Below are 11,529 nucleotides of genomic sequence, written 5' to 3'. Positions count from 1 at the left end.
TTTTTTAGATTGAACTTCTGCACTATGTTTATTAGTAGCTAATAGGCGCAGGAATGAGATTAATAGTTCTTAGTCATTGTGAAAGTTTAGAATCCACTGCAAGTTTGGAGGGTCAAGCTTAATTATTAACCGACTGTCCTGCTGGACCGTTCTGGTTAAGATGGGTTTGAAAAGTAGAGTGACCTTGTTGATGCAGTCGGAGAAGATGCTGTGCCCGTGCCGTTTCTGTAGTATCTTTGTCCGAGGCAATCCAGTGAAATTCTAGGTGGCGAAATAGCAACCGTGACAGAGGAGGAATAAGGCTCGGAATCTGGCGGTGACCCTGAAATTTTTGGTTAAGTTCACATTATGTATAAAAAGCAATACAATCGAGCGCAGAATGAGTAGGAAGTTCTTTTCTGATCAGCATGAACGCATTTGATCTTAAGAAAAACCACACTTTTGTTTTGCGTTGGATAAAACAAATTAACATGGATTTCTTATGCTTACTCGCCGCTAAGTTTTCCGAAGAAGAATTGGGGCCACTATTTTCAAGCAGAGACTTGTTGGTACTGCCGGTTTCTTGATTATTTTGCTGGGATTTTCGCCTCCTCCGGTTGTGATCGGCCAGCCTTTTCCTGCAGCTTCGCTTCCCGTTGTCGAATTCCGACAGTAAATGAAACCTAAAGTGAAAAAATTCTAGTGAAAACATTAATAAAATTTTGAAAAAACATGGAATACGCTCAGAAATGAGGTACTTGAGTTTATTTCACAAACTTGTAACGTGCAAAACACTATAATGGAAAAAAAATGAATTAATTAGTCAACAAAATAATGTGACACACTTATCACATTATGCTAAAAAGCTGAGAACACATTGAAAATAGAATAAAAAAAGCTGCGCATTACTATAAGAAGGAAAATGGTACACCAAACACGAACAGAATCAAAATTGACGGGCAATATTAATTTAAGGACGAATATGACCTCGGGATCACCCCATGCACGGAAGAGAAAGGCCGAACTCAATCATTGGTGTATTTCACACCCCAAGAGGGCAGTTTAGTCAGTTCGTTGATTATTAACTCGCCATGGCTGCAAATTTCAAAGTACCTTTTTTTTCTCATCATAATCGATCATTGCAACTTTTGCGACTAATCAATGCCAGAAATTTACTGCAGAATATTGCAAGAACGAGAAATGCATGGAAATTGTTCACCCAATGTGCCAGCCATGGAGTAGACAAAATATAAAAAAAAATTACTTCAAGATTTTAAAATGCCAATCCAAAATCCCCACCCAGAATTGTGCGTCCGTATTTCTGTGTATGATATGTCCTTGATAGAAGGCAAAGTTAATTCTAATGCTTATGATTAGTAGTAGCAGTAGCAGCTCCGGTGACCCTTTTTTTAACAGCGCAAGACATATAAAACTTGAACGATATTTTCTATCCACTGTGAACGTTATTATGGGAAACTACGAGGGAGTTTTAGTGATTTTCAAACAAACGAAACCTGCTGCATTGTTGGCAGAACCGCTGAGTCAAACCGGCGGCCACGACGGTGGCGGCTTTGGAGTGGAACTCACAAACCTTGTGGCGGCGGTGGTAGTGTTTAGCATGGCTAAGGTCGGCGTTGCAGCCCTCGGCTTGGCACCTGGGGGAGTTCGCGGGACCGGGTTCGAGAATCCTCGAACGGCGGTACAGCCGGTTCACAAAATCATCCTCGGAAGAGGCGAAGTAAGTCCTGCCGCCCAAATTAAGCCCGATTCTACTCGCGTTTACACTAAGCTCAGGGTTGAATTCCAGCCCTCCGACTATCGGTTCACTCTTCGGCACCACCACGAACCCCGTCGGACCGAAGTGCTCAAGACTGAGCATGGAAGACGGCGGTGCTGCCTGATATGACGAAGAAAGACCGCCATATACACGAGTATCGTAAAAATGATTGATATGGGTGTTAGTGTTCTGGACCTGAGGATGATGAAACTGCAGGTGGTGAGCTGCGGCGGGGCTGCCGAAGTGTGTCTCATCGTGAACAAAACCCGTGGTTTCAGAAAAGTTTGGGGTGGTGTAAGGATCGAAAAATTGGCGGTTTTGTTCCGAATCTTGCACCGATTCGTCCCCAGAAATCATCATCGTTGAAGGATTCCCCCATTCATATTCCAACATTTCCAATACCGAAACAAATCCAACCCTCAGTTGAAACCCTCGAGACACAAAATTTCAAAACTAGAGTGTCAGCTAGAACAACAGTAACTGGACTTTCAAAATTGTATAATTCTGATAATATAATGATTAAATAAAAGTTGAAAGCGCACAGAAGATCTGAAATCAAGAGAGGAACTTTATATTATAGAAAAAAAAAAGAGAGAGAAAGAAATATGTCAGCCAAAAAGTAGGAGAGATGGAGAGAAGAAAGGCTGCAAAAGACTCATAGCTTTAACTTGTTTCTCTCTCTCTGTGGAGCTTCCCACTAAAGTAAAAATGGTTTATTTAAAAAAATGGTTTAAATTTAATGATAAAATTTTGATGGAAATTTGAGGAACATGTCGGACTTTGAGGGTTTTCCTGAATGAAAGAAACAGTGTGCGACTCTATGTGTGAGAGAAACGCGGGGAGCTAGTAGTATGAAGTGATGGAGAAAGATGTACAGTGGAACCCTAAATTATTTAGTAGCAGTATTAATGCTCTATTTCATTAAATTTTAAATAATAATATGAATATCTACCCTAAAATCTAAGTCAGAGCAATTCATTGGAGATGCTGAAAATTTTATTTTTAGGATATATATTTTGTGAGATGTTCTTATTAATTTTTATCTGTGAGACGTATCAAGTCTACTAATATTTACAATAAAAAGTAATATTTTTTCATGGATGACCCAAATAAGATATTTGTCTCACAAAATACGACCCGTGAGACTGTCTCACACAAGTTTTTACCTTATTTTTATAGCTAATTTTTAAAAATATTTATCTTATACATTAATTCGAATAATCAATATTTAAGTGTAGAGATATCTTTAAAAAAATGAAATTGGGATTTATTTATTTAATTTAAAAAGGAGTCACAAGAAAATTTGATTTTTCTACAGTGTGCACCAATCAATAATTGTTACAGTGAAAGAGATTTCTTAAAATTGGGGGTTTTGCATAGATAGGTGGGTCGTTTGCCTACACATTTTGTACTTAAATGCAGTATTACTGTTTTACCCAACTCCAAGCGCGAAATTATCTTTGTGCCCCTTATTGTTTGAGGATTTTACCATGTAGTACTTAGCTAAATTTACTCTCTTTTTTTTTTCGAAAAAAACATTCAACATAGACATTTTTCCTGTGAGTTTTGTACATTAATTATGAATTTTAAGTTATGTTTGGATTGATTGATTAATTTCAAATTCATGAATTTTATATATATTTAAATGTATTTTTGTAGTTTTAGAGAAGTAAAATCTTAAATTTTCAATCTATCATTTTCATGTTTATATAGTATTTCATATTAATTATGAAAAATTTCAAGATTTACCAAATAATAGAGACATTTGAAACTTATTATACTTTGTATATTTAATGTATAAATAAATAAAATATGAATTTAAGATTTTATTGTTAACCATAAAAATATAATAAAAATCCATTGAAATTTCAAATACATACATCCAAATATAACCACGTCGAATTCTTTTAAAGTTAAAAGTATTTTATCTAATTCGAATCCTTAATTTGTACATCATGTGTTCTATAACCTGTACAAATCCATGAATCCGTACAAGGTAAACAGACTAATTTTTCCCCGTGCAAATATAAAATACTGTATGATTTAGAACCTAACAAAAAAATCAAATAAAATTTCAAAAAACAATGGCATTTTTCAGAATAGAAGTCATAACAAAATTAGAATGAATTATAACAACTCATAGCAGATTTACTATAAATTCAGCATACACATAATTATATATATATATATATATATATTATAACAACTCATAGCAGATTTACNTATATATATATATCATTTACAAACGGACAAACTAAACTTTTATAATTATCTAACTGATCTTAGTTTTTTAAAATTTAAAAAAATATATATAAATATCCATTTTATGATACGGGTATCTGATATGACTCATTCCAACTAATAAAAAAATATTATTTTTATGTAAAAAATATTACTTTTCATTACTGTTATGGATCGAATCGACCAATCTCACGTAATTCATACTCTAAAATTTATATAATCATGTGTTGGGTTAGAACAACATTATACATATAGTTTAATCAACACATGAAAACATTGAAATTTTTTCATTATATTATGTCAAAGTTGGAGTTATTTTATTCCAATGTACCAAAGTTAATTAGAATATATATTTTTACCATATATTCCAAAGAATTAAGTGCTCTTGGTTTTCATTTCAATTTTTGCAGGTTTCACAAAATCAAAATTTTGTTCTTCCCAAAATTTTACTGATAAATATAAACGTAATTTTTTTTTTTACTAACTGGCATGAGCTAAAATACTTTGCTATTAACTAAGATATTAATCCCATCATCCACAAATTGCATTTATTACAAGAGATACAATAAATCTAGAGATGATGACTTTAATCATGTCAATTGTCAACGATAAGTCATAATTTCTGAATGCCTAGTTATTGGGTCTGGGGCTTTGGGATACAGAAGGAATTTAGATATAATTTGATATATATAATAGGATAAACATGTGATATATAATATAAGGATAAGTTAAGAATAAATAAGATATATGATATTATATTTAATGTTTGGTATGATTTTAATAAGAGTGATTAAATTTATATGTTAGATTGTAATGACAAAAATAACCTTATCATAATAAATTTTATAATTTCAAAGTTGTTGCTTGAGTTCATATTTCTTATCTGTTCATGCATCGACAGTGCTTACATAATTTATTTACTTTTACCTAATTTGATATATTATATAATATGATAATTGAGCCCTTGATTTTGTGAACCAAGTCAAATATCAATTTTTAAGGTTAATCAAGTGATACTAATAATTTTATTGAGATTTATAAAAATCATTTATATAATTATTTCGAGTTTATTTATATAATATATATATAAATAAAATATTTATTTGATAGGACGGTGAAATGAGAGAACGATAATGTTTATGATTTTTATATATTGAGGTCAATTAAGTCATTTGTGGTATTTTTATTATTAAATTAAAATTATCACATTTCATAAAAGTGATATTTTATACTTATATAAAAGTATTTATCACATGACCATGGTATTATCATGAGTTTTCTAAAAAAATACCAAACATGAAACAAAAGAAGATTATTTATCAATTCATCTCTTATTTATTATACCAAACTATACCTAAATAGTATTCCAAAGTGATAATTTATCTTTTTAGTTAGTTCTACAAGTTACCATATTTTTGGTCAAATCTAATTTTAAGTGATATGTTTGAAGATGATGTGTGTTGTTGGTAGAAATTATCAAAGATCAAATGAACCCATCTGTGGGTTTTTCTTGATTTTTAAGCACTTCTTTGTCTTTATTCGGACCATTTATGAGATGGGGTGGAACTAGTGAAGGATATAAATTGATGTTTTGTAAGATAAATTACAAGTTTTGATTATAGATTTTGTCTAAATTTATTTTAAGTTACTTATTTTAAACTTTGATTTTTTTAGATTTCTAGAAGAGTATTGAAATTTTTACTTGCGATTCATCATTAATAAAATATAGAACTTGATATATAATTAAATTTACTTCTCAAACTGTATAAATCAAATCATAATGTAAAAAAAAAAAAATCAAATCGAAATAAAATAGTATAGTATGATTTTGGATTATTAATTTGGGGAATTTATTACGTGTATGCCACGCGAATGACATCACGTAAAGGATGAAATGTTTGGTTTTGCCACATTTAATGTGAACCAGCTGTTTAAGTTTACTTTACAGCCCAACCGACACAAACCTTAAATACGAACCTGTTCATCGCCAAATTTTTTTTTATAAAATACAAAATAATAATAATAATAATAATAATAATAAATAATGGAATATTACATGGGCACTCATATAAAAATATAAAAAAAATCACCCGTGTAAAATTAATTTAATTTAAAACACCATATTTTTTTAAAATCAAGCATAAAACATCTTATAAATAAGACAAATGTAGTTGAAATTTTTTAACACAAGAATTAAATAAATTTGATTTTTAAAAGATAGAGAATACAATTAGCCAATAATAATAATAATAATTTCGTAACACAAATGATTTAACAATAAATATAATTATATACACATACTCGTGAGGAAATACAACTTCTAGCTGTATAAATTAGGTCAATATCATCGTTTGAATTATATTTTTCATATTATACACAAAATTGATTCATAAAATAAAATACATAGAATATATTAAATAAAGTTTAAACAACACCTTTTTATTAATTAATGAATCTTAAATGTCTTGATTTTACAGTTTCTCTCAGGTCACGATTCCATTATCCTCAGCGCATTCCCTTATTTTGCATAAATCAAGAAACGCATTATATCCACAAATCTTGTCCCAACCAATGGTTTGAATTGCGATAAGGCTCGATCAGACTCATGAAAATATTAACCCCTCGACTCATATCTAAACTATATATATACTAAACTATATACATACATATAAGGTATGAATCCAAGAAGAACTCATCGCTGATCAAAGTGGATAAAGACCACATTTGACATTAAAATTTTTAGTAACAATTTGCATGTAATTTGTACACATGTACCATCGAGCAAATGAGAGAACAAAAGGGAATCCGATCGTATCCTGCGAGAGTACGACGACGTTTATTGTAGGGATTTGGTCGTACGGTCTTGCGAGCGGGATCGCATCTGCCCAATCACAGGAAAACTATATTCACGACTTTCTCCACCTGAAGAATTGTCTTTAATTAACAATTATATGTATACAAATTCAATGCATTATATATTCTCTCATCTCAACATAACGCAGTCTTAACTAATTATTACCAATCATGTAATGATAAGAGGATATAACATATTGCGAGTATCGGAAGATTGCATTTTGTTTGCACCAAAAATTAAATTGAGTTCAATTAATTCATCACATAACCAATAATAATGATCGTAGATGATGGAAGAGTGGTTGAACGCCTAGAATTTGGAATAAGAATTCACCGGAAAAAGAACTGAGGACAACAGACAAACATCGCACAAATTTTAAGCAGAATTTTCATAGTCTTAGTCAAATATGTTCATATTTTTCATTCCAAATTTAAGTAGTTCGAGTCATTTTCGTTCAAATTTCAGCAACGTTATTTTGTTATATGATAATATTTTGTAAATTCTTACGTTTTATTATAAATATAAATCATATTAGGAGTTTATCTCTCAATTTCCAGTACTTTTTCTTTAAATTTATTCGTTTATGACGTTGTATGTGTTTATAACATACGTTTAAATTTAGTATCCACAAACGTTTAACACTAGACATTTACTAGAGTTTACGAAACTTGTTGCAAGGTCTCTCGAAATATTATCATGATCATATAAGAAATTATTAATATGGTGATTATAATAATTATTATTATTATTAAAAAGAAATAGGGGAACATGGGATGCATTGAAGTTGGGGGAAGAAGACATTAAATAGATTGGATAAGGAAAGAAAGATTTGAAATAAAGAGAATGTGGTGGCAAAGGCATTTGGTGGGAAAAAAGCCTGACACCGACGTTGACTCTTTTTTGTACGGCATGTCCACCGAATTTCCATTATAATTTTATTCTTAAATCTAATTTCCAATTCGATTAATTAGCTCTTTAATTCTATTTTTGATTTTCATTTTTTTTAAAAATAATTATAATTTTATTGATATACAAATATAAATATATTAATTTAAAAATGCAAATTTTAATTAAAATAAATTTTAAATGATAATTACAACGGATATTAATGAGGTTTAAATCCAAATTTGGTGTATAATTATTTATAAGTACACATTTATTTGTTAATGTAATAATGGCTTCATTTTTATGCTGTAATAATTTTTATTTTCGTTTTGTTTCTCGTTGTTATAACTTAATGATTTCTTTTTCTTCGAGTCGCAAAAAAATAGACCGATATCTATTTTTAATCAACCGATTTATTGGAAGAAAGAATTGAAGAAATTAATTATAAATTTCTTTTAATTATGGTCCTATATATAATTTTAATAAATTAATAATTGTTAAGCTCACTCTTGTACTATTTTGAAAGTAAACGCTATTGAATATTTATAATATTCTATGTCCATATTCCATGCATGGATTAAGACATTTTATAATTCCACTCTAGGTGCCTCGACACATTTGTCATATCGCTATGGATCTAAAATGGCAATCCACATTTTGTAATTTGTATCAATATAAAATTTTTTCAATCTATAAAAAGATAAATCAGGTGATTCAATCAAATATCACGATAGATCAGGAATTCATTTCTAATTATCAGAAAAATAAATAACATTAAATGCATGTATACCAGAATTCATTGATTAATCTAGCATTTGGAATTATGGATCTTCCAATGCAACATAAAATCGAACACCTTATTTTTGACTTAGATGTGAGAATAAGAGAGATCTAGAATGAATATATTAAATATGTTTTGTGTTATCGATGTGTCTCGGAGATCATAACTTTCGCAATTTTTGACCCATCATAGAAAAATTAATCGTGTTGTTTTTTTATACATAAAGTGAATCATATTAATTTTTTAATACTTTGAAAATTCATAATTAATTAAATCATCTTATTAAATCACTTGTTATTTAACATGTTCATATATAATTAAATAATTCTATAAAGATCACGAAATGAAAATAAGATGTGGGGCTGTCTGTTGGTGCGGGACGATTGAAAAAGTCACCAAATTTCGCGTGGCACCTAATTTCACACACTTCATTCAAAATTTTTAACTACTCGAATTCTAAGTAAGTGTGGTAGCAATTTTATATTGAGTAGGTCTCTTGTGAGATGGTCTCACGAATCTTTATATATGAGACAAGTCAATCCTACAAATATTCACAATAAAAAAGTAATACTCTTAGCATAAAAAGTAATAATTTTTCATAGATGACCCAAATAAGAGATCCGTCTCACAAGATACGACCAGTGAGACCGTATCACACAAGTTTTTGCTTTTTTCTATTTATTATAATTTATGGTGAAATTTATATTTGAGTCTTAAAATCTTTCTCGTGTTTCCTATGTATATTTCATGTTTCTAAAATCAGGATAAAATTCTCTCTCTCTTTTTTTTTTACCATTTCAAAATTACATAGTTAAAAAAATATTCGAACTTAGAAAAAAAAATTGCCTTTATTTTTTAAAACCTAGTTTTCTAGGCGACAAATGCATTTGTATTTGAAAAAATTCCACATTAATTAGATTGCATTAAGTTAAAAATTTATTATTACAAAAGCGAAATAAATTTAAACAAGAAGGTGGGGGATGCATTTAATTTCATATAAAATATAATTAATTGGATCTGAAAATCAAGAATCATATTTTCAGCTGTGGAAGACGACTGGTCTCTTTCACAATGTATCCATCCATTGTTGAAGCAAAACTACTATTTGTGCTGAAAATGAACATTCACAAAATACAGAGAACAGACACGACAAACCTATGAAATCTCTGAAAACTTGTATCTCATCATAATCAGTGTCCACTTTTTTGCTTGAATTATTGTGTAAACATCAAATTATTATTACCACAAAATTTATACTTAAGCCATATATATATATATGTGTGTGTGTGTGTTATTTTTTAAATGACATCAAGAATATTCAAATATTACATTGATGACCAATTCATGCGTACAACTCATCGCCAAAGACCAGAGTCAGTCACTCGTGGTTAATGGATTCTTGAATGTAGGCGATATATATCAAGTCGGTATGAATATTATGATTTTCAAAGGTGTTTGGATATACTTTTAATGTATTTATGTGGAGAAAATTATATTTTTTTTCATGTCATTTGAGTTTTTCTACTATTTTTTGTCATGTTGTCGGATAATTTACGATCTTAGTCTTCTTCTTTTTTTTTTCAATTTTAATCATTTTCATTAGAGTATTGGGCTGCACCCGAAAATGACAATTTGTCGTTAGAAAATGTGTACATAGTAACAGAAATTACCGACATGTCTAATGTTACGTCAATATTCTGATGGAAAATGAATAAAATAAAAAAAATCAAAATTTAATTAATAAACTAAAATTGTGAATTGATATCATTAAAAAGTTGTTTCCCTTAGGAAAATTGAGATCAAAGAGTTAATTACAAGAAAAACTATAATTTAATATGAAAGACTAGTGGGTCGATCGACAACTTAGAATAATTCCCAACTTTATATTGACTCGGACCAAATAAATTCACAACAAAGTCCATCCTAAATAAATGCATCTTTTTTTATGCAAGACCTAAATGTATTTACTGAATTGAATTATTATATTGTGGGACACAATTATTTTTCCCCTAAAAGTCAGGTGTGCGATATCCCTTTTGCACCACTTCTTGGACTTGCAAATTATCTATAATAGACTAGACAACCACCACCAAAAGACACTTTTTTCACGTATTTGGACTCACATCACCAAATTTTCTTACATTATTTTGTAAAACGACAACATTATCATATGACCATACGGGCACGCACGTACACACACAAAAATATATATATATATATATATATATATCTATTAGATAGATCATTATGTATAACATCTTTTCCATTTGATGTATCGTGTAAGTATTATAATTCTAAATCAATATAAAATAACAGTTATAAAAAGAAACATTGAACTCCTGCCAGATAGTGTGAGGGGGGTGGTGGTATTCATTGATTGCACGATTCTGATTTTCCTTTTCAGCAATAAAATAGTTGGAGCAAACGAACAACTACATGCTTCGTACAGTCACATCTAATTACCTTAATCATGAAAGACAATTTCATCGTACAATTACATTGATTTCAGTATTGTGAAAACTAAGCGAGCCCCCACACCCCGACCCCGACCCCGACCCCGACCCCGACCCCGATGTTTTTGGTGGAGGTAATTAATAACAATCAAATCTTTTTATTTCATTTAAATGACTAAATCTTGAATAATATACATATAAAAAAAATTGAATTAATATATTAAACCGCTTTTGATTAAATTTTTTGGGTCTAACTGGCCTTTGAATATATCTCATCTTGTGTCTTTATTGCATGAGATTATTCATATTACTTGCAAAATCGAACCAATGAATGGCGTTTTGCTGTTGGTTAACATACTCGTGCAAAAGATTCTTTATGACTGCAATTGTGTTTCATTTTTGCTCGTGACTCGTGAAAAGCAAGTGACGTAGCATTATGTTTCAATAATTCTAGCTTCTGTGTGAAAATGAAGCTTGAAATATCATTCGCATGGACTGCAAACAAAGAAAGACCAGTTGTTTATTGGATAAATCTACATATATTCCTGTGTGCATATAT

The 11,529-nt window shown here is 30.0% G+C and overlaps 1 protein-coding gene across 1 annotated transcript; it reads right to left on the bottom strand.

Annotated features, from left to right (window-relative positions):
* LOC140963451 (squamosa promoter-binding-like protein 8) lies at positions 1-2,621 on the bottom strand. The gene is made up of 3 exons (XM_073422785.1): positions 1,494-2,621; positions 490-662; positions 1-322 (listed from the first exon to the last, which is right to left on the bottom strand). Exons 1-3 carry the CDS (start codon positions 2,147-2,149, stop codon positions 156-158), a joined length of 996 nt encoding a protein of 331 aa, XP_073278886.1. The 5' UTR covers positions 2,150-2,621; the 3' UTR covers positions 1-155.
* Between the last annotated feature and the right edge of the window lie 8,908 nt (positions 2,622-11,529).

The sequence above is a fragment of the Primulina huaijiensis genome, chromosome 17 (assembly GCF_012295235.1).
Source record: "Primulina huaijiensis isolate GDHJ02 chromosome 17, ASM1229523v2, whole genome shotgun sequence".
NCBI classification, from domain to species: Eukaryota; Viridiplantae; Streptophyta; class Magnoliopsida; order Lamiales; family Gesneriaceae; genus Primulina; species Primulina huaijiensis.
This window is presented reverse-complemented; position numbering and strand designations above follow the sequence as displayed.

What these genes read in the sequence shown, in the direction of transcription:
- LOC140963451 (XM_073422785.1), bottom strand. Translation starts at nt 2,149, where the DNA reads ATGTTGGAATATGAATGGGGGAATCCTTCAACGATGATGATTTCTGGG. An exon ending in TTCTGCCAACAATGCAGCAG is followed by an intron (nt 663 to 1,493) that starts GTTTCGTTTGTT and finishes TTTTCACTTTAG; the next exon opens with GTTTCATTTACTGTCGGAAT. An exon ending in TTCGGAAAACTTAGCGGCGA is followed by an intron (nt 323 to 489) that starts GTAAGCATAAGA and finishes CAAAAATTTCAG; the next exon opens with GGTCACCGCCAGATTCCGAG.